At 50.5% G+C, this 22,113-nt stretch overlaps 1 protein-coding gene across 10 annotated transcripts in view; it reads right to left on the bottom strand.

Moving 5' to 3' along the window:
* Positions 1-21,062, bottom strand: part of AMPD3 (adenosine monophosphate deaminase 3) — a 47,016-nt gene extending 25,954 nt beyond the window's left edge. Inside the window, exons 1-2 of one of the 10 annotated variants that reach the window (XM_047693298.1) lie at positions 20,949-21,062; positions 10,184-10,409 (exon numbers count right to left, since the gene is read on the bottom strand). In XM_047693298.1, the coding sequence (XP_047549254.1) occupies positions 10,184-10,404 (221 nt within the window). In that variant the 5' untranslated portion in view covers positions 10,405-10,409; positions 20,949-21,062. Of the gene's footprint in view, positions 1-10,183; positions 10,410-14,721; positions 14,844-15,663; positions 15,928-19,612; positions 19,757-20,209; positions 20,567-20,587; positions 20,658-20,743; positions 20,768-20,948 lie in introns of those variants that run through there. The other 9 variants (XM_047693300.1, XM_047693299.1, XM_047693293.1 and 6 more) reach the window with 9 other exon arrangements.
* Between the last annotated feature and the right edge of the window lie 1,051 nt (positions 21,063-22,113).

Genomic DNA, 22,113 nt, shown 5'->3' with positions numbered 1-22,113 from the left:
TTCGTCATTGGTGCTGGCCCTACCAATAAGAAGTTGCTAATTATGCCTTCTTCTCACACACATCACCGCCTGAGATACAGAACAGCCCTCCAGACACCCCTCCCTGGGATCACTGAGCATGGCCCTGGCCTGTTTGGACAGCACACAGAAGCTTGGAGAAAGCAACTATCTTGGGAGACAGAGGACAGACCACACTGCCAGGGTCTCACACCAAACGACCAGGTCAAGTCACCCAAACTCTAAGTCCCAGCACGTAAACAGCCTCAGGAAGGACAGTGAATAGGGTCACAGGCGACACCCACCCTGTAGTTCACAAAGTTTGAAACTGGAACCAGGAGAGAGCATGACCACCCACTAGTCCCACCTCTTTTTTTTCATGAAGGAGTCAGAGGCCCAGAAATAGAAGAGAGCTTGCCTAAGGTCACACGGCAAGGTGGCAGCTAGCCCTCAGCCTCCCGGGGACCTTGCTCCATCCCGTCACCCCTGCTCCTTCCTCAAGCCCGACATGGGCCATCCTGGCCGCTCCCACTGCTGGGCAGGCACAGACCTGTATCTCTATTATGGGAAAGAGAGTGGTCAGCATCAAGTTCAGGGCCCTCTGGACCTGTCACCTTAGCACAGAAAGATGATTTCACCAACTCTTGGGGAAGTGGGCACAGGTGGTTTACAAGGCCACAAGCTTATGCTTATTTGCAATGATTCATGAAACTCACCTTCCTCATTAACTAAAGACATCACCCAAGTCCTAGGATCCCCAGGAAGGGAGTTAAAAGTGAAACTATGAGGCGAAGCCATGAGCACTCCCCTCTCCCTGTCTTTAATGACCCCGGTCCCCTAACACTGCCACCCAGGAGTATCCAATGCCAGGAATGAGCTGAGGGCCCAGCAGGAGAGCCAGGGCCCATAGCCACCAGAAAAGGACCCAAAGACCCATCAGAGCCCGTAGAACCCCTCTCTTCTCCAGACACCATGATATCCAGAAGGGGTGGGGAAACTGCCTGATCTCCAAAGAGGCCTTATGAGTCACCTGGAAGCAGTTATCTTTCTCCTGACACTTGGCCAGGTCTCCTCACAGGCCCACTGCCAATTTTTCAGGAACCACATTGACCTCCTCTGTCTACACACCTACCACTTGCCATGGCTCCCTGGTCCTTATATGCCCACCTGTTGTCATCCCTTGTTTGGGGCCAGGCTGTTTATACCTGGAAAGTAGAGGCAGCCCCTTTTCCGGAGTTGTACTTTGCCCAGCCCATGGCCCTGCACAACAGAGGCACCGAGTCATTCCAGAAACTCTGCCTGAACTCCAGGAGCCTCCAGCTCAGGCTCTCTCCAGCCTGCCATCCACCCACTCCACAGAGCTGAGCTAAGCATCCTGCCCCAAGGAAGATGTCCACTCTTGCCAGTCAATCATTCCTCAGTGGTTTCCTCAAGATTCACCTTGAGCAATAAAGCTCGCACTTTGGCATCTTCTGGACGTTCACACCTACAGGAAGAGCTATTACTCTGGGCCCCCTCTAACATTCTGACCAGTTCAGCTGGATTCCATGAGACTCTGGCGTTTGTGTCACTCACATACCTGCCAGCTCATGGTTTTATCTCTTTGCCAACATTCCCCCACCCCCCACCCCCATGCCTCAGCCAACACCGCCCAAGGGCTGGTCTCACCAAGCAGAAGCAAGATGACGTCTGAGGTGAGTAACAGGTAAGAAAAGTAATAAAGCCTGCTGCATTCAGGAAGTTGGAAGGCTGCCTAAGCCAGGAGCCCACCAGGCTTGTCCTAGGAATATCCACATTTTTCTGCCACAGTGGGGAAGCCATTACCCCCTAGCTGCCTAAAGAACTCTTCTTGAAGACATCATTATGGCTCTGCTTGGCCTTCAAGTGGTGAACATCCCTGAGCTGAGAGCTCCGACTGTATAGGCGCAAGGGACAGGTTTGTCAATGGATGGGGCAAGGGCTTAGAGTAACCAGAGCCAAGTACAAAGCTTATATCTCAGCAAACTGGAAAAGCTAAATGGAGACCAAGGAGAGGACCCTGTATTTATTTTCTATTGTTGCATGACAAATTGCCACAAGCCTTAATTGGCTCACAGTTCTGTAGGTGAGAAGTCTGGGTGGGTTTGGCTGGGCTCCGTACTTGGGGATCGAAAGGCCAAAGTCAAGATTTTGGCTTCACTGAGCTCTTATCTGGAGACTCGAGGAAAGAAGCCACTTCCATGCTCATGCATGGGGTTGGCAGAAACCAGCTCTGTGCAGCTGTAAGGCTGCTGTGCCATATTCTATAGTCTAATCATGTTCAGAGGGTCTGGAGATTAGAGAAGACCATCTATGGCAGGGGCATTTCAGAAATTCTGTCTACCATAGGCCCATATGTAACATCCATTCCAGCCAACCAAGGCTCAGCCAACGAAGGTGGAGAGCAGCAACTATGTGACTGAATGTGTATGTGTGTGTGTGTGTGTCCCCACACCTGTCTTTCTCTCCCTCTCAAGACCATCTGAAGCCCCATATGCATAACAATAATAAAAGAAGGAGGCATAAGCTTTATCTGAAGTAGAGAACCATGGTCTTGGCTGAAAAGGATTTTAAACTACACATCCCAGTCCCCTCACTAAGGCAGCCTCTGCTTAAACACCTCCACTGACAAACAGCTCATTACATTTCTGAACAAGACATCAGCCATCAATCATTTATTCAAAAAATATTCACCAAGCACTTACTCTGGGCCAGGCCAGTGCTAAGCACACAAACAAGGTGAACAAAACATGATCTGTTGTCACTGTTAGAAAGCACTTCCTTATGATGGGCCAAGATCTGTCTGTCCACAGTCCCACCTGTTGTACCTCGTGCTAGCCCTTGGGGCACCAGAGTGAGCCAGCTCTCTCTGTCACAGCTGGCAGGCCCCCTCCTTCCCCCACCCACATATCCACCTGGCAGAGACGCAGTCCTGCCAAAGAGCTGGCAGGGTGTGGGACTGTGAGGATACCAGCTCCAGGCCAGGCCTGAGGGCCCAAAGGGCCAGGAGCAGCTTTGTCCTCTTGGAAATGGATGATCCTCCTGGGCCACAGAGACCTTCTTGCCCAAACAGGCCCTCAACACAAGGACGTGAACTGGTCGCATGGGCTGCTATTACAGCACCTCTCAGCACCTATCTGGTACCTTTCCTATCCCAGCTCTATGGTCCTTGGCTGCCCCTGCCATTCACTGTGTTCCCATCCCTTACTCTGCCCTACTCTTTAGACCTTCTCAGCTCCGGGGCACCCCAAAACCTTTCTATAACAACATTTGGTTCATATGCTAAACCCAAGTTAAGACCTCAAGGGCCTCCTTGATCTTCTAGAGAACAGCCAGCATCTTTCCAGGGACGCTCTGAAGCACGCTGCCCTGTGTGGTCTGTCCAGAGGGCTTCCGGGCAGGGCCAGTCAGCAGAACAAACTTTCCCCCGAAGGCTCTCAATTGTGTACAGTGAGTCAGGGGGTCACATGCAGACCTCACTTTACTCAATAAAGTACCAAGTGCCAGGCCCCAGGGGTAGACAGAGAGAAACTCTACCCTGGACTCCAGGGGCTGGCTGATGATGGCATAGATGGCCAGACCACTCAACAGGCTGTCATCACACAACACAGTTGCTGTGTGAGATGCTCTGAAGATTTGGGGATCCCAAGAGACACCTGATCAGACTGGGGGTGAGAGCAGTGAAGCAGCAGGGACAGAGAAGTCTCCCTACCTCATTCTCAAAGGGAGAGGAGAACACTCAGAATGGGCAGGCTTGTTTGAACCACCCCCCGACCACACACACACACACTCAGATCACTCTGGCAGCCTCTACCCCTCCAGATGAGAATTACCCTTTGAAAAGTTTGGGGCAATAGTCCCAAACAACATGGAGATTGATTAACAGTGTGAATCTGAATGCCATTAGGTGGACAGGCATCGCCCACTGTCCCCCATTGCTTCCACCATCACTGCACTGATTCCTGGGGAAGTGGGGACCCATGGTCTAAAAAGGGGAGCAATGATTTGGACCTGAGGTCACAGTCTATCCAGAAAGGAGAAAGCAGATACAGTTGACTATGGTGCATGCCCAGGAGGGGCGGGCACTGAAAAAGGATGCCAGGCCCTTGGGCCCCGTGGACAGCTCTTACTCTTTGCACACACCAAGTGGCCAGTGGCCTGCCCAGGTGGCGTAGCTTTGGTTTGCACACTTGAAGCCTGTCAGGCATAAAGACCGTCTCTCCCTTTACTTCCCTCTGATAACCTGCCCTCACCTGTCACTGTCTCCCTTGGCTCCCTCCTGACCAAATGTGGGTCTCCATTGCCTGCCTGCTCCCTTCATCCCTCTCCCCAGTCCTTCCTAGCTGCCCTTCCTCCCAACAGACCTCAGAGGTCAAAATGAAGTACAATCTTTACTATCTTTTAAAATAGACCTAATACTCTCTATTCCTAACATCAAAAACAAATGAATCAAACTGTTTTAAATGAAGCTCCTTGGGGCACCTGGGTGGTTCTGTCATTTGAGCACCGGACTCTTGATTTCAGCTCAGGTCTTGATCTCAGGATCCTGAGATGGAGTCCCATGTTGGGATCCATGCTGGGCATGGAGCCGGCTTAAGATTCTCTCTCTCTCAAATAAATAAATTTTTAAAAATCTTTTTAAAAAAATAAATGAAGCTCCTTTGTTAACAGCCCTGAATTTAAAAAGTTACCTACCCCCTGATTTTAGAAATTTCATTAAACAGAATGATTTAGTAACACCATAGCTATACTACGCTCAATTACTAACAAATACTGGTTTATCTATTTGACTTGGGAAAGTAGCTGTTCTAGAAAGCTATATTTTTCAGACAAAATCCAATCCCCTTGGGGTGCCTGGGTGGCTCAGTGGGTTAAATAAAGCCTCTGCCTTCGGCTCAGGTCATGATTCCAGGGTCCTGGGATCGAGCCCCGCATCGGGCTCTCTGCTCAGCGGGGAGCCTGCTTCCTCCTCTCTCTCTGCCTGCCTCTCTGCCTGCTTGTGATCTCTGTCTGTCAAATAAATAAATAAAACCTTTAAAAAAAAAATCCAATCCCCTTAAACTCAATTTTTTCTGCTTCCCTCTCTCTCTCTCTCTCTCTGCCAGCCTCTCTGTCTACTTGTGATCTCTCTCTGTCAAATAGATAAGTGGAGTCTTTAAAAAAAAAAAAAAAAAAAGGGCGCCTGGGTGGCTCAGTGGGTTGAGCCGCTGCCTTCGGCTCAGGTCATGATCTCAGGGTCCTGGGATCGAGTCCCGCATCGGGCTCTCTGCTCGGCAGGGAGCCTGCTTCCCTCTCTCTCTCTCTCTCTGCCTGCCTCTCTGTCTACTTGTGATCTCTCTCTGTCAAATAGATAAGTGGAGTCTTTAAAAAAACAAAAAAACTCAATTTTTTTTAAAAAGCCAGTTATGGTGTGTTTTTTTTTTAATGAAATTCATAATTCCTATATTTTAATCAATGCATGCTAAACACAATTTAAAATTCTCTCGATGACTCATAGTCATCGTTGTGTTACCCAGTCATGAGCTTAGAGGCATTTTGTCCCAAGACTGCTGTGCTTCGAATTCTTGTGTTGCTTTTCATGACTTCCTCCTTCACTGTCGACTGTCAGGTAGTAACGATGACAAAACCAAACCGAGAGAACGCTGATGATGTTCCAAGCACTGTCCTAAGTAGTCATGCGTATTAGCTCAGTTAATTCTTGCAAAGTAGGTGCTTTATTATCCTCATTGTGCAGATCAGGAAACTGGGGCCGATCAGTAAAGAGCCTCGCCCGAGGCCACTCCGTAGTCAGAGAAAGGCCATCATCTGAACTCCCAGGACTGACTGCCATGCCTGAGCTCACATCACCACACGCCCCTTCTGCGCCCCTGCCCATGGAGATCCCCCTCCCCACTTCTAATCTCCCCCCTTAAATCTGTCACAGGATAAGAAACAAGCCAACCAAGGTTATTAGAACTCTCTGTAAAGAACAAATAGGAGATGGGATGGGAGTATTGGGGCGATCACAGCTGAAAACGACAGGGTTTCTTTGGGGGCTGATAAAAATGATCTACGGTTGATTGTGGGATGGTTGCCTAAGTCTGCGAATAAAATGAAACGCGTGAATTGTACACCTTAAATGGGTAGATTGTATGGTATGGGAATTATATCTCAATAAAGCTGCATAAAAGGAAGAAACAGGAGAGCTAGGGAGCACTAATGTACATTTTGGTTGCATAGTCTTCGTGTGGCCATCAGTGTTGTCCTAAGTTGCAACTTTGTACTTTCGCAGAGTAGGTGAGCTCTGACTAGGGAGATGATAGGATTCCGTGTGGACAAAGGGATAGCTTCTGGGTACCTCTTGCTTCTCCTGTCTGCTTTTCTCTGCCCCCGAACTTTGATTCCATAGATTGTCCGCCCCACCATCTCACCTTGACCTGCCCCCAAGACCCAACAGGGACCTGGGACTCCCAACAGTCCCAATGTCATCTTCCTAAGGAGGCAGGACCCTGCGGCATGCTGCCCTTGTTGCTCTCCTCATCTGGTCTAGCCGGCAAAAGGAGAGCTTCTCTAAGCAGCCCAGAGCACGGGCTCCTGGAGTCGGCCCCCTCCTAGAAGGGAGATGCCTGAACCCAGCTCTGCTCTTAGAGCTGCTGCCATCCTGGACAGCCAGCCTCCAGGCCGCAGCTACTCATCTTTCCTACTCACCGTCCAGGTTTTCTTCTTTTACAAGAAGCTGGTTTACATCTTGGTTTTTTTTTTTTTTTTAAGATTTTATTTATTTGACAGAGACAGATCACAAGTAGACAGAGAGGCAGGCAGAGAGAGAGAGAGAGGGAAGCAGGCTCCCTGCTGAGCAGAGAGCCCGATGCGGGACTCGATCCCAGGACCCTGAGATCATGACCTGAGCCGAAGGCAGCGGCTTAACCCACTGAGCCACTCAGGTGCCCTATGTCTTGGTTTTAGTTTGTGCCCTTACATGAGACCTACAATAGTCCTTTTCTTTTCTTCTCTTTTCTTTTCTTTTTTAAATAAGAGAGAAAAAGGCAATGGTTGTAAAGAAAGGCCTTCTCAAGTGCCAGAAATATTCAGGCTTGTCAGAGGAGCCAGAATGAGGAAGGGCTTCTTCCAAACTGGATGCCCTTTCTCATGCCGCAGTTTGAAACACAGAACCACAGACTCAGGGTATCTGGAGATGTGCTGCTGGCTCCGGGCCTGTGGGCTCCTTGCAAGATGGCTCCATATGACCATTTATACCCCAGAATGTCAGGGAGGCACCAGAAAGAAAGAGGAAGCTGGGGAGAGAGTTCCTCCAGGGACGGCTCGCATATGAATATTTGCATAACGGTGCCTGTACTGAGCAGCCGAGCTGAAAGACGATTAGGGACATACAACTCTGAACACCACTGGGATCTCCCACCGGTAAGTGCAGGGACCAGTCCAACCTTTGGGAGAAAAGCCAGTGGGCAGTGAGGAGCTTTGGCCCAGCTTCCCCTCCTTTCATTCAAAAGCCAGCAATTATACCCTGGCGAGGGGTACCCGGTGTCATTCCAGCATCTATAGGTGGAAACAAAGACCTCACCCCTGGCCAGGGATAGAAGAGCCTCGTGATCAAAGTTGGGGTTCTAGATTCCAAAGACATGTGTTCTAGTCCCTGCTCTGTCACTTCCTTGCTACACATCCTCGTGCAGGTTAATTTCACCTCTCTGACCCCTAGTTTCCTAATCTACAAAATTGAACTCAGTAAGAATATCCAGCTAATCAGCTTGATGTGGGGGTTAAAGAAGGCAAGCTCACTGAGCAGCCCAGCACCGAGCATCTGCTGCCATTGTCTCCTCAGTAGGGAGTCGGGCAAGCCATGAACAGCGACATGGGGCTTGCTGTGACCCAGGCACTGTCCTAAGCCCCTTCCATGTCAATCCCCTCATTCCTCACAACACTGCACAAAAGTAGCTACTGTTACCATTCCCACTTTATAGGAGAGGAAGGGACTAGAGCACAGAGAGTTTTCCTAATTTTCCAAGGTCACAGAAAATTCTAGTGAGTGGCAGAACACAGGGGTCCAGAGAGCTGTAGCTGCTCTGATGTAGTATCTGCAGCAGCAGTGAAGGAACAGGACATCTTTTCTCTGCCACCCTCCACTGCTCGCCACCATGGCTAAGTCCCAGGGTGGATCCTGGGGATACAGTGGGAGCCAGAGGCCAATCTCAAGGAACTTTCAGAGAGATGCAAACTGAGACCACCGATCCTGGTAAGGAGGGACAGAACATGATTTCTGGAGAGGAGCCTACAGAAGAATTTCTGGAAACCTCAGAGCACCATGGGGACCAGAGTAAGAAGGTTTCCATTTTGCTGTTAGGCTGGCATCGATAAGAGAACAACCTCGTTTTGCAGATGTCACCCTGTAATGGAAAGCGGCCTCAGAAACCCACTATTCCTAATAACAAAAAAATGCCAGGACTTCTTCTCTTCTCATTATTAAGGGTCTAAAATGCACGATTCATAAAACACAGAGGGTCCTGCACACCATTCAGTTCCTAAAGCCAGCCCTCTGTTAAGCCAGTGCAGGGGGAGAAGGTCTCCACAGTCCTGCTCTTCTTGACCCTCCTGGGATGAGCACACTGCTGGGCTGACAGCCACCCCCCTCACCCAGCACCGGCTGGCACTCACAGCTGACAGATGGCACCCTCTACCCCTTCAGTTCGGGGGCTCAGAGCCCCTCAGAGGGAGGAAAGCACTTCTTTTGCATGGTGAAACTCTGTTCTTGTCTTTATACCAGTACTCAACTTTTCACTTCTTTACCTTACATTAAGGTAAGACTGAAATTCTCAACTACCAAGAAACCAAGGGGCTTGCCTTTAAAAATAAGGAAGTATTTTAGGAAGGACCTGATTGCTGACGAGGTCCCAGGTAGGGCTCAAAATCCACTGTGTTCGTTAGCTCTGAGGTCTGCCGTGTGCAGGCTGGGCAGGCACCCAGCTAAAGCCCCACCAGATGCTTTCTCGGAGCTCTTTTCTTCTTTAATCGCACTCTGCTGCATGAGATAAACTGAAAGGATGAGGACTTCACATCGCCCTTGAACTAAGATCCAAACTTCTTCTCAGGGAGCCCAAGGCCAATCTGACACTGCCTCTAGCCTGAGATTCTTCCCTCCTTCTCTCTGTCTCTCTGTCTCTCTCTCTCTTGTCCTTAAACTCCTTGTTCATCCACTTCATAGCACCCACACCAGGCCTGTTTGTCCTCAGATCCACTCCTCATCTTCCCCTGTTTCCAGCTGTGTCAGCTGGCTTCTGACTGGTAACCACTGGGAGAAACTGGAAGATGCCAGAAGGATTAAAGCCAGGTATCTCCTGCTTCCATTTCCGCCTTGGAAGCATCTCCAGTCTTCAAGGCATCTGCGCAGCTGTGGCCTCTCCTCCTTAGCTCATTTTCCATGAAAAGGCCACCACAGTTCCAACTTCTCCACCTCGGGCCCTGGGCACCAGCAACACCACCTCTTCCCATCATCCCTCCAGCCTAGATTGGAGTTGCTTCCTACCATCTCTGGTCTCTGGCCCGCCTCTCTGTCCTCTGCATGTCTTCTCGGTTCTCTACCACCTCCGTACCCATCCTGGCATTAAAATCCTATTTCCAGTTCTTCCATGGCTTCTGTTTTTTCTTGTTAGACCCTCACTGATACAGCCCTTATCAGAACTTCCCATATTTTATCTAATTTGTCCCCTTACTTAATTATGGTCTAGACCAACTAACTGTAAGCTCTACAGGGCAGGGACTGTATCTATTTTGTTCTTTAGTGATCCCCAGTGCCCAGAACAGCACTTGGCAAATAGCGAATGGACTCATTTAATAACGCCAAGCATTTGTCAAATGATGAAAAGAAGTAAAATTGGTGTTTCCCAAGAAATCCTCAAATTTCCAGTAAGAAAATGGAAATATCATTTGCAAATGAGTGTGTGTTTAGGCACCTGATTTGTTATTCAAACAGCAGCAGAGAAAATGGCAGTTTTGATCTTTCCAACTCAACCCAGGCACTGAAACCTTCTTCAAGAAATGAGTGGTAAATTGAGTGGACTTGGTTAAGAAACAAACTCAGCAACCAGGGAGAGGCCAGCTCATCTCAGGGCACACACCCACAGCCTGGCGGGGCCTGCACAACTGTGCACACGGGTGCTGGGCCGTGGGGACAGACCTTTTCGCCGTCTCCACAGACTTCTGCTCCGCGAGCTCCTTCTGCAGCTCCCTCTCCTTGGCCTCCTTCTGCCCGATGGGACAGTCCTCAGGGACGGTGAAAAGGGACAGGGCATCTTTGCTGTCCTCTTCCCGGAGCACTTTAGCAAACACCTTCTCAGCCAGGAGCCGGACCTGCTCATCCACCTCAGAGATGTTCAGCTTGGGAAACTGGCGCGGCATCTCGGCTAGCAGAGAAAGAGACAAGCGTTAACCTTCCTGAATTCCTGGGTGGCCTGAGTCAGCAGGGTGGGGGAGGAGAAGGTACTAAAATAAGGGCCTGGCCCTTGGGGTCAGTTGTCTTGTTCAAGAATTCCCCAGAACAAACTCAACAGGCCAATTTTAACAACTAGCTCCATGGGGCGCCTCGATGGCACATCCCATTAAACTTCTGAGCCTTGGTTTTGGCTCAGGTCCTGATCTCCGGGTCATGAGACTGAGCTCCGCATTGGGCTCTATGCTTAGCAAGGAGTCTGCTTAAGATTCTCTCTCCCTGTCCCTCTGCCCCTCCACCTACTCTCTGTCTCTATCAAATAAATACATAAATCTTAAAAAAAAAAAAAAAAACTACCTTCATAAGTCATTAGATGTGAAGAGGGTAGCACCACTCACATTTCATGAGAAAGCAAATTCAGAAGTCCAGGAATGAATTGTCTATGTGTGATTCTTTTTTCCAGAACTCAAGGAACCCACAGCACCTGGGCAGTCCCACCTTTCTGGGCTTTGTTTCCACAACAGAGAAGGAAGAAGAGAGTTTAGGCTCCCCTTCTGCAGACTATCCAGAGGCCGTCTGGGAACAGCAATGACCAAACCTCACTCCCTCCTGCACAGAGGTGAGGACTAAAGCCCAAAGGTCTAATGGCTAGCCTAAGGTCCTACTAGATGACAACAGTGCTCAGGGGAATCCATAGCTTCATTCTTCCTCACATGCAACAAGGCCTTTTTTTGAAAAGAAGCAGTCTACTGCCATGGTTCTACCATCTCCCAGACTTGGTGGAACTTTGAACAAGACACAGCAAATAAAAGAAAAGTCTAGAGTCATGAATACTCTTTACCTTTCACAGCCCAGCTGAAAACTCACTTCCTCAAAGAAGCATGCCTTATCTGCCTACTACTTTCTTACTATCAGTAGGTGGCCTAAATTACCTGGGTGGTTCCTTTCTTTCCACCTGTACATAGGACGTATTAAGTACACGCTGCCAAACCCTTTTTATTTATTCATTCAGTTAATCCTATTATTCACATTTTACAGATGAGAAAGTGAAGGCACAGAGAGCTAATGTGCCCGGGTAACATTTTTATTAAGCGGGCAGACTTGTGCTGTTCTCAGCCTTTGCCATGCCCCGCCCCCCCTTTCCTCTCTGAGCCTCTGCTCAGGGATTTGAACCCAGGCACCTGGTTCCCACGTCTGTCTTCTTAACCACCGCACCCTGGAGCTTCTCCTTGTCCACTGGGCATCAGGGAGGTCTCCTCACTGTCCCCAGCATCACATTTATGGAATGGGTGAATACTGCATCCCGTCAATGAGCCCCCTTCACTCGGAGCAGCTCTGGACAAGGAGTATCCTGTCTACCTATTACCACGGTTTCTTTGAGGATGGTTTAAAGAGAGAGGTGGTTTAGTTAGTGAGAGAGGAAGCTGAGGGTAAGGCAGGACCCAGATGCTGTGTGGCCAGGAGGGGAAGCAATTACAGGGGAGGAGGGGCTCACTGAGCAACCTTAGGACAGTCACTCTCTGGGCCTCACAGTTTTCTCCACTATAAGATAAAGACTAAGCAGTCTCCAAGGCCCTCTCAGTTCTAAGTGCTGTAATTTCTAGGTACCGGAGGGGTTTCCAAAGCTCAGGGAGGCTTGCTGCTCTGGTCTTCTCTGTGGCCACTGGGCCTCATTCATGACAAACACAGGAAGAAGAAAGCAGGCTAGCAACACCTGTCAAAGTACATCTGTGGTCTCCTTGATTGTGAAGCCAATTTCCTCCTTTCCTCCACCCACAGGGCCATGCTTTTCCTGGGCCTCTCTTCCCTCCAGCGGGTTCAATGGGAGGGCACTGCTGAGGAGGAAGGAAGTTGGCACACAACTGTGCCGGTCTGTGGGGGCAAAACGCAAAACAGCAAAGGCCTGACCTGCATGGAGGAAGGGGACCAGAGCTAACTGTGAAGATGTCCACATCCTGATAGCAGACAGAAGGGGAAGCTGGAAACCATCAGAACGGGGCTTGGAGAGGAAGGTGACGGGAGAGAAATAGAGAGGAAGACAAAGAACTAGAGCCAGGAGGAACTGGTAGATGAGAACAAAGCTGGACCCCTGTCCCCGCAACCCTAAGGCTCCGGGTCAACTACAGAATTCCAAAACCTGGGGCGCCTGGGTGGCTCAGTGGGTTAAAGCCTCTGCCTTCGGCTCAGGTCATGATCCCAGGGTTCTGGGATCGAGCCCCGTATCAGGCTCTCTGCTCAGCGGGGAGCCTGCTTCCTCCTCTTTTTCTCTGCCTGCCTCTCTGCCTACTTGTGATCTCTGTATGTCAAATAAATAAATAAAATCTTAAAAAAAAAAAAAAAGAATTCCAAAACCTCACAGGGCATCTCCGAAGTAGACATCAAACAGGCCCCAGGCAAGGGACAGCAAGGGCCATCAAGCATCTACGCCATTTGATAGAGTAAACCCACTTCCAGAAATGGCTTCTAAGAAAAGAATCTGCAGGAAGGAAAAGTGCAAAGACGTTTACCTGCACTATTTGTATGTAGCTTTAAAATGTCCAAATGAGAGCATGCTCACTTGAAAACAAAAAAAAAGTTAAGCAACCAAAATTATAATTATGAGGAAAGTGCAATCACATAAAAAATGCTGTGAAATGACAGTACATGAAAAATTAATACATAAAACTCTACCCATGCTTTGAGTACAGTGATATGAAAATGTATATCCCCTTAAGGATAAAGGACTGCAGGACAGACACTCAAATGACCCGATGGCAGGATTGCCTGTGTGTGAGGCAATATCTGATTTTTATCACTAATGTTGTTATAATGCCATTTCTTAAAAGATTTACTTATCTATTTTAGAGAGAGAGAGAGAGTGTGTGTGCATGAGAGGGGGCGGGGAGGAGTGGGAAGAGGCAGAACCCCTGCTGAGCAGGGAGCCTGATGAGGGGGCTCCGTCTCAGGACCCTGAGATCTTGACCGGAGCCAAAATCAAGAGTCAGAGGCTTAACCGACTGAGCCACCCAAGTGCCCCTAACACTGTTATAATGTCATTTTAACAAACACAAAGAAGATAGAGAGAAAATAGCCTAAAGAGTTTCTTAAAGAGAAAGGAAAATAGGAAAAAAATTGTGAACTTCTACATCCCAGGTTTTGGTAATTAAGGTCTTCTCCCACTTAACCCACATCAGAGACAGGCCAGCTAAGGGAATTATACCATTGAGACCCATCTCTGTGTTAGCTCTTGCCCTGGACAGAACCTGCCCACCACCACCTTCCTACCCCCTAGCCCTTACCCCTACAAACACACCCAGGCACGAACCAGCCACAGCCCACCAGGCCTCCTCAGAAATGGGCATGGGGTTGGTGGGCGGGGGTGGGGGGGCGTCCTTCGTGTCTGAGGACTCTTCTGCCAGATCCTGCCATGTCTTTCCACGAAGGATTTTTACCTTGCTGAAGTCAACTAAACCTACTTTCCTGGAGGCATCTTTCTACATAAGATCTTCCCTTTTCTTTACATAGTTTAAATCAGACTTTTCCAAAGTGGGTCCCATGAAAAGTCGATCGACTTGTTGCTGGTGAAACAGGTCTTGTGGTCAATTATCAGGGAGATGCTCCATCCCATAGTTCCTCACCCTGTATTCCCAAGACACATCAAAGGCCCGAGGACACTTCCCATCTAGATCCCTTTTGTCGCAGAACCATAACCATCTCCTGTAGAATTACTACCGGTGTCTTAAATAAGTGGGGGAGACTTCATTCCGTACCACAGTATGGACCAAGGAACCCAGCTGGGGTGCCAGGCTAAGTCAGTGGGCCTCAGGAGCCAGTTATAACCCTGTCTTCTGGACATCCTGGGCAGACAGCTCCCACCTGCTGACCCCTGCCTCCATGGCTCGTCTCTCTTCGCAGACCCAGAGACACCTGGCAGGGCAGACATGCCCAGGAAAGCCAGCTTTGTTGATGCTAAGCAGAGGCTCAGCTCCAGCTGCTTCTTCAAGCCTGGTTTTCAACCGTTTGTCAACCATTTGTCAGCTGAAGCCACCGACTTGGAAGGCTTAACTGTAAAGTCAATCAGCTAGGGTATAGCTTATCTCGTTGTTACAAATGACACCCTCTGATGGGCTTGGAGAAGTGGCCCAAGGTTAGAAAGCTATAGAATGCCACCAGTGTCAAGAAACAGCTTTTCATGGCGCTATAACCCCTCCAGAAAGGAAGCACAGGACTCTTTAAATCCCCTCCTGTCAAAAGAAGCCGTCTCTTGCTCTTGCCACACTCCCACTGTCAGCACCCATGACACAGACCTGAGCCTGCTGCTGGAGTCTCCATGGCTGGCCCCAAGGATGCCATACGGGTGACACGCTTGGGCCATGGGCCGTGTGCACCCGGGAGGCTGAGCTGAGTCAGTGTGACAGCAGCTAGCCTGTCCTGCCTGCCGCGGCTGGGGTGGGAGGTCTCTGCTTTGCATATCTGTGTGCAGCCTGGAGCAAGAGCAGGAAACGTCTGGGCTGGAAATTCTTCCATGAATACAAAATGTAAGTGGAAAATTTCCAAAGGTCCTAAAGGGCCCAGGTGATGCCAACTCTCCGCGGCGGCTGCGTGCGGCGTCCTGGCCGGGTTCGTGGCCCTCTCTGGAGCCAGAAGCTAAAGCCGAGGCCGCCCGACCCAGCTGAGCATTTGGCCTTCCTGACCGCACACAGAAGATAAGCCACAGCTTCCCTCTGCAGACCAGACCCCTGACAGCCCGGCAGGAACCGGCCGTACTGTCCCCTCGGCTGCTTCCATTCGAACCCCGCCGCAGGCCTGGCCTGGCCACCAGGTTCATTTTACCCAGGGGATGGCCTAGGCCACAACCTGCCCCTGCCTTCCCTCAGAAGGCCCCCCAGGCCTTCTGCCTCCCAGGAGGCACCCCAGGACCAACGGGGAGGCGCTGAGCCCAGTTGCCAACAGAGTTCCTCCTTCCCCTGCTCCTCTAAAAGAGTGGAGGACTCTGACCTGCTCCCTGGTTCCCAGGAAAGGACAGGGACTCCGGGAGAGGAGACTCCTCGGTACAGGAGCAGGCTTAGGATGAAAGTCTGGCATGCCTTGTCCCTCTGCTTCCTTTCTTCCCTGAAAGGACCTGATGTCCCAGGTGACTGGGCAGCCTGACAGGCTCTACCAGAGCATGAGTGCAGCAGCGCATGCATGCACACGCACACACACGCACACACACGCACCAGAATGGAAGGCCATCCCTCCTGACCCACCTGACGTCCCCCACCCCGTCCTCCTCCTCTTACTGCCACTCTTGACTCCCACGTGGGCCTCCAGCTCTGAGGAGCCTTCTGGGCACTGGCTGCCCTCGACCCCCTGGCCACCGCGGCTGCTGCTCTCCCTGGGGACGGCGGCGTGGCCTCAAGCAAGCCACAGAAGCAGTCCTCTGAAAGCAAGGCTTAGAACGGTACCATGACTTAGACAGATGGTGTGGGTCTGAGAAGTAACCGTGAGCAAAACGGCTATTTCTGTGATGCTGTTGACATCCTGGGGACAAGAGCCCAGAAAGGATGGGTCAGTTGTTTACCAGGAGGCTAGTGCTAGCCCTGACTTGGACCTGAGTCACCTCCTCGTGTCCAATCGTGAGATTGCGCCTTCCCAAGCCCACATAATGATTCCTGTGTGTGCAGAGTGGGATTACAGGGTTGACACATGATCCTCGGGCTGCCGCTGGGCTTTAGCTACCCAGAGATTACAACCCACCTGTCCTCACAGCTGTTTCACAAACAGTGAGATCAACAAGCTACAAGCAACCTAGAGGGAGGGTAATATTTATTCATTAGATAACTAAACGAACTTAAAGCATATGGGGAAAACATCCAGGTCCTTAGTACGGTTCTGCCAGAAGGGAAGAAGGGCAAGTGAGTCCTTCTGCTGAAATGTTTTGGGGAGGGGAAGGTACAATAGGGGTCTGCAGTGGGAGCATCCTAGCCCATGCATCTGAGAATCTACCTGGATTCAGTTCAGGGAATTCTATTCTGCACCTGTAACCAGACCGTGGACAGCTTCAGTCTAAACAAGCACTTTCCAAAGTGTGGTGTGTAGAACATATAAGGTCAGAAGGCTTGGAAAATACTGCATACCATAATCCCTTATGGGGATTCATGCACAATTTCTACTAGCAGATTCTAAACATCAGAAGTCCTTTATTTTTTTTTTTAATTTTTATTTATTTATTTGACAGAGAGAGATCACAAGTAAACAGAGAGGCAGGCAGAGAAAAGGGAGAAGCAGGCCCCTGCCGAGCAGAGAGCCCGATGGGGGCTCGATCCCAAGACCCTGAGATCATGACCTGAGCCGAAGGCAGAGGCTTAACCCACTGAGCCACCCAGACGGCCCATCATCAGAAGTCCTTTAGTAAAGAAAGCTGTTTGACTTTGTTGAGCCCAACATACTTACTTAAGCCTCTCACTACTGCCACCATAGGAAAAAAGACCTATTAATATCTGTGGCACAGGCTTTGGAAAATGCCTTCCACCTGAGCCTTCATTTTCCAGCATAGAAAAAGCTGCCTTCCTGACACTCAGGTATGGATGTGAGATCTACACCATCAGGTCTGGACAGAGGTGGGCAGCAGCTCAGTCAAGATAATAGAGGTTGGGGGGTGCCTGGGTGGCTCAGTGGGTTAAAGCCTCTGCCTTCGGCTCGGGTCATGATCCCAGGTCCTGGGATCAAGCCCTGCATCAGGCTCTCTGCTCGGCAGGGAGCCTGCTTCTTCCTCTTTCTCTGCCTGCTTCTCTGCCTACTTGTGATCTCTGTCAAATAAATAAATAAAATATTTTAAAAAAAAAGAAAATAGAGGTTGGGACAATGGCCAAGGGTCCTGCTAGAGCCAAAGAGATAGAAGAGCTTCCAGAACTGTGGCAGTGTAGGAGCCAACTGTAACTCTGCCTTGGGAGGGCAAACTTCACTCATGACCTCACAAGTCCATCTTGAGCCCAACATGTCACTGCTCCTCATGGCCTAGAAGTATCCTTGGACTAAGGAGCATGGGTCCCAAGCTCAAAGCCTTATTTCTTTTTTGAACAAAAATTAAGGCAAGCTGTGATTACCAGGCCCAGGGCCTGTATCTCCTGCCCAGGAGACCAAACTGCATTCACTTTTACCGCTTACGTATCCCTTACAAACACCAGGACAGGAAAGGCTGGAATCGAATTGTGTCTCACTGAGGAAGATAATACTCTCCCTTCCTCTGAAAGGATGCTTTGGGTTTGCCTCTAAGGGTTCATTTTTCCTTCTCATCTTTCTGAGATGTGCATGACTCTCATGGGAGTGGGACAAAGGGGCTTAATGGCTAAATACCAGCTTCATGGCAGACCTTGACCACCTCATTCACTATTATATCTCCCTGCTGCCTAGAAAACAGTAGGTATCAGTAAATAATCATTGAATGAATGAATGAGTGAACGAGTTAAGTGATTAATCTATCTATGGCAATCTCAAGAGTCAGTACAGTATATGGTTAAGTATATAGGCTCAAGCCAGACTATCTAGGTTTGAATCCTGTTTTACGGCTTAGTTGCATGACCTTGAGCAAGTTACTCAGTTTCTCTGGCTCGGTTTTATTCCCTATAAAATGGGGATAATAACAGTACCAACCTTATAGGTTGCCATGGCAATTAAGTTAGTTAGCAAGTGTAAATATGCTAGAATAGGCTTAGAATAGTACCTGGCACGTAGTATATGTTTTATAAGTATCATTTATCAACGTCATCATCATCATGGTTTCGGGTACAAGAAACCAAAAGTGAAGTTTCATCTAGGCACTGAATCCTTTTATTCAATATTACTTACGGAGCACTATTATGTGCCAGGCACTCTCTCAAGCTCCTATTTGGGAGCAAAGAGAAGGAAACCATGTTTAAATGTGAAACCAGATCAGGAGAAACGGCCTTCTCCTCCATGATTGATACTTCTTGCTGACTTTGCACGGCCAGCGTTCCGGCCATGAGCCCATCTTTCTACGCCCCAGGCCCCTTATATATCAAAGCCCAAAGACAAGGTCTCCTCTCCTCCATATGCAGCCAGCACACAGAAGATCTAAGGGATTAATATATTTGGGAGAAGAACCAGAAAGGCCAATGAGCTTTAGGGGAGAAAAGATATCTTCCTGCTTCATCCCATGGTTATATTTTATCTATATTTTATCTGGCCGTGATATTTTCACGATCTGGGTTTGACTTTGAGGCCATTTGAAGAGCTATGTATTTACCTAGTGCCAGGACAAGAAAAAGAGGCCTCGCCTCTCAAAGAACTTTTTGACCTAGCTGAAAGCTACTCATCCATCATCTCGGATCTCAGAAGGACTAAGGGTGTGCTGAGGCTGGGGCCAAGAGATCCAAGAGGCTCCCGGGAACCCATTCATGCAAACTCCATGATTCTTAGGGCAGCCCAGTTCCATCATCTTCACAGCAAGCCAGCCCCTCAGAGTTTCACCCAGAGTAATAGCCAGCCCAGGCTTATGACTCCAAACCTGCTGCCAATACTTGGAGAGGTGAGAGCTAATAGGAGCTTTGTCTTTCTGACTCAGTAGCTCAACTACCACTCAGCCAATATGCTTCACAGCCATGGGAGGAATTTCTCCCATAAGGGTTTCAGCCACCATCAGCTTTGCCCTGAAGTTGGCCAAATGTTAGTCACCACCTCATAGGCTCAGGACCATGCTAAAATTCCTTCCTTCCAGCTTTCACCTGGCTCCTTTGCTAATTTGTCACCCCCAAGCTTCCAGACACATGCAAGGACCTAAAAGTTTGGGGAAATGACACTGTAGTTAGCAAGCCTCTCCTACTCCAGGGTCTCTCGAAACTTCCCCCCAGAGGCCTCTGCCAGGCGAGAGGAGCCATTAGGAACTCTGCTGGCAAAGCAGCCACCAGGAAGTTCAAGGGCAGAAAGCAGACTTTCATAGGCCAGTACACCTCCCATGCTGGGAGGCAGCCAAAGAGGTAAGGATGAAGGCCTCAAATGAACCCACACCCTGTCATTCTGTCCATCCCCCTGCCTTTAGGTGGAAAGCCGACCTCAGCAGTGGGCATCTGGCTGGACGTCAAACACCTAGAAACTTGTACCGGACCTTAAGGGGCAGCTTGTCCCGGGTCCCTTAATTTCTATAAACCTCTCGAATCCAACGTAGGCCGCCAGGGAAATGAGATGAGGCTGGCTCACCTGAGGTGTCTGGAGCCCAGGCCACCGCAGAGACAGCGGCAGGAGCACAGGGAAGAGCCAGGGCAGGGCTGAGTCCGGGGTTGGCGCCGCCGCCAGGGTGGCCTGGGAAACCCAGAGCCAAGGTTCCGACCTCCGGGGGCTCGGGCTCCCGTCCTGGTTAGCAGGGGCCGCGGGGCGCCGGCCCAAGGTCAGCAGCGCAGCATCGCGCGCACTCATCGGGCTCCGGGACCGGGGCCAGGGCCCAGCCGTGGGCCTGAAGGGGGCGGCCCTCGGGGCTGGAGGGCAGTTGGCCACGCCGGGCAGGGCGCACCCCAAGCGCTGTGGAGGGGCTGCCCCGCACCGCAGCGGGGCTGCCCCGCACCACAGCCAGTCCTGGCCGGGCCGGGGCCAGGCCGCGCCCCCAGCCGGCTGAGCGGGCGCCGGCGGTGCAGCCCGCGGCGGGGGCGGGGACCCAGTGTTCTGCTGGCGCCGCGCCGCGGCGCCTGAGCGCCCGCACCCCTGTACCCCCGAGCCCCCGGCCGGCCCGCCGGGAAGAGGAGAGCCGCCTCCTCGCGGAAGAAGCCCGCCAGCCGCGCGCCGCCCGGGTCGGTGCCCTACCTGGGCGCGAAGCGGAGAGGCGACGAGCGGGCAGCAGAAGGGCGCGGGCCGGGCCGCTGCAGCCGCGCAGGTCTGCCTGCCCGCCACCCACCAACCAGGCCTGCCCGCCGCTACCTGAGGCGCCCGGGCGGCGCTGCCAACAGGAAACTTGAGAGCGCCGGGGGCGCGGTGGCCGCCCTGTCCCCCCGCCGGCCGGAAGCGCGCCCGCCGCAGCCCGGGGTCAGCCTCCAGCCCGACTCCTCGAACTCGCCTCCGCGGCCACACGCCGGGCCCAGAAAGCGCTCGCCGCCGTGGTTGGACCAGCCCGAGCCTCCTCCCTCGCCATGACGTTTCCCAAGGTGAGAGTCTGGGGTCACGGCCCCCAAACAGGTGACTTACTCCCTGTAGCTGAACGAACCCGCAAGCATCAGCCGGGTGTCAGCCTAGTTCTTGGATCACCTTCCTGCCCCTCCCAGCACGCGCGCGCGCGCGCACGCACACACACACAGACACACACACACGCATACACACACGCGCTCACAGTCCCATACTCACTCCTTCCCCCTGCTCTCCAGCTTGTACACCTGCCCCTCCGAGTCCCGACTGACCTCCTAGTTGCTAAATCCAGCGGGTGCCTTGTAGCCCCTCTGCTCTCTCCAGGGTTTGAGCCTGCTGACCACGCCTTCCTTTCTGGATCGCTTGGAGTACAAAAGTTTCCAGAGTTGGCGGCCGCCGCTTTCTCTCCAAATTTCCTACATACCTTGGTGACTACACCTTCTTGGCCTTGGAGGCCCGACTTTTCATTGTGGTGTTCCGCCAGGTACCTACGCAGCCTGTCTCCTCGATCACTCTGCAGGCCTCCCCAGTCTCATGGTTTTAGCAACCTCCTTCTCCCTAATGACTTTTGAGCCTCACACAGAACGGCCTAGAGCTGCAGGAGGCAAATCCAGCTTCCTGGGGGCCATCTCCACTGGAGATTTGTAGTCCCAAACTCAAACTCCTAATTTCCTCCCAGGAACGTGCCATAACCTGCTCCTGCTCCTGTGTTTCCAGTCTTCGTGAATGATAGCACCACCTTCCTCTCCAGGCCCTACTGGGGAGCCATCCTTGACTCCCTCCTTATCATCTCTCCCATCAAACTTGTCACCAAGGGAGGAGATGGAACCAGTCATTAGTGAGCACCCACTGTGTCTTCCCTGTGCCAACTGCTGTCACAAAGTGGCCTCCCTTAAGCACCCAGTTTTATTCCTTCTCCCTCACAGCCTGGTATTTACAGTTTACTTATTTATAAATGATATGCACATGCAATTGTATTAATATATATTATGCAGCATACCTAAAACGGATATCAAAGAATGTGGTTTAGATAATACTTCATGTTTAATGAATGGTACAATAGACCTTTTTCCTTTCACTTTTAAGATATTAGCAAAAATCTGTTGAGGGAGAGCAACGTGATTAAAAATGGTCTTAATAAATCTTAGTTTAATATCTTGTGAAACTACAAAGTATGTTCTTAAGTTCAGTTTATGTCAATACTTAGTCCTAATGCTGTTGTTGCCCCCTCCCAAAAAAAGATAGCACAAAAGATAAGTAGACGCAAATGGGAGAATTCTTTCTTCGACTACACTTAGTATATCATAATTCTCATTTAAATTCCATCTACCGATTTTGCAAATGTGAGATTCCACCAGAAAGCTCTTCTTTGTTGGTGAAGCCCACGTTCTCATGATGTTTTTTCATCGGTTACTTTTGTGACTATCCTTAATGATGGGATTTTTTTTTTAACTCTTGAAACTCTTCATTGGGAAGATAGTAAAATGGATTTAAAAGTGTATTTCTTAATTATGAAGACTATAGCTGACACAGTCTATTTTTTTAAGACTATTTATTTATTTATTTATTTGAGGGGCTGGGAAGAGGGG

The sequence above is a fragment of the Lutra lutra genome, chromosome 10 (genome assembly GCF_902655055.1).
Source record: "Lutra lutra chromosome 10, mLutLut1.2, whole genome shotgun sequence".
In the NCBI taxonomy this organism is placed as follows: Eukaryota; Metazoa; Chordata; class Mammalia; order Carnivora; family Mustelidae; genus Lutra; species Lutra lutra.
This window is presented reverse-complemented; position numbering and strand designations above follow the sequence as displayed.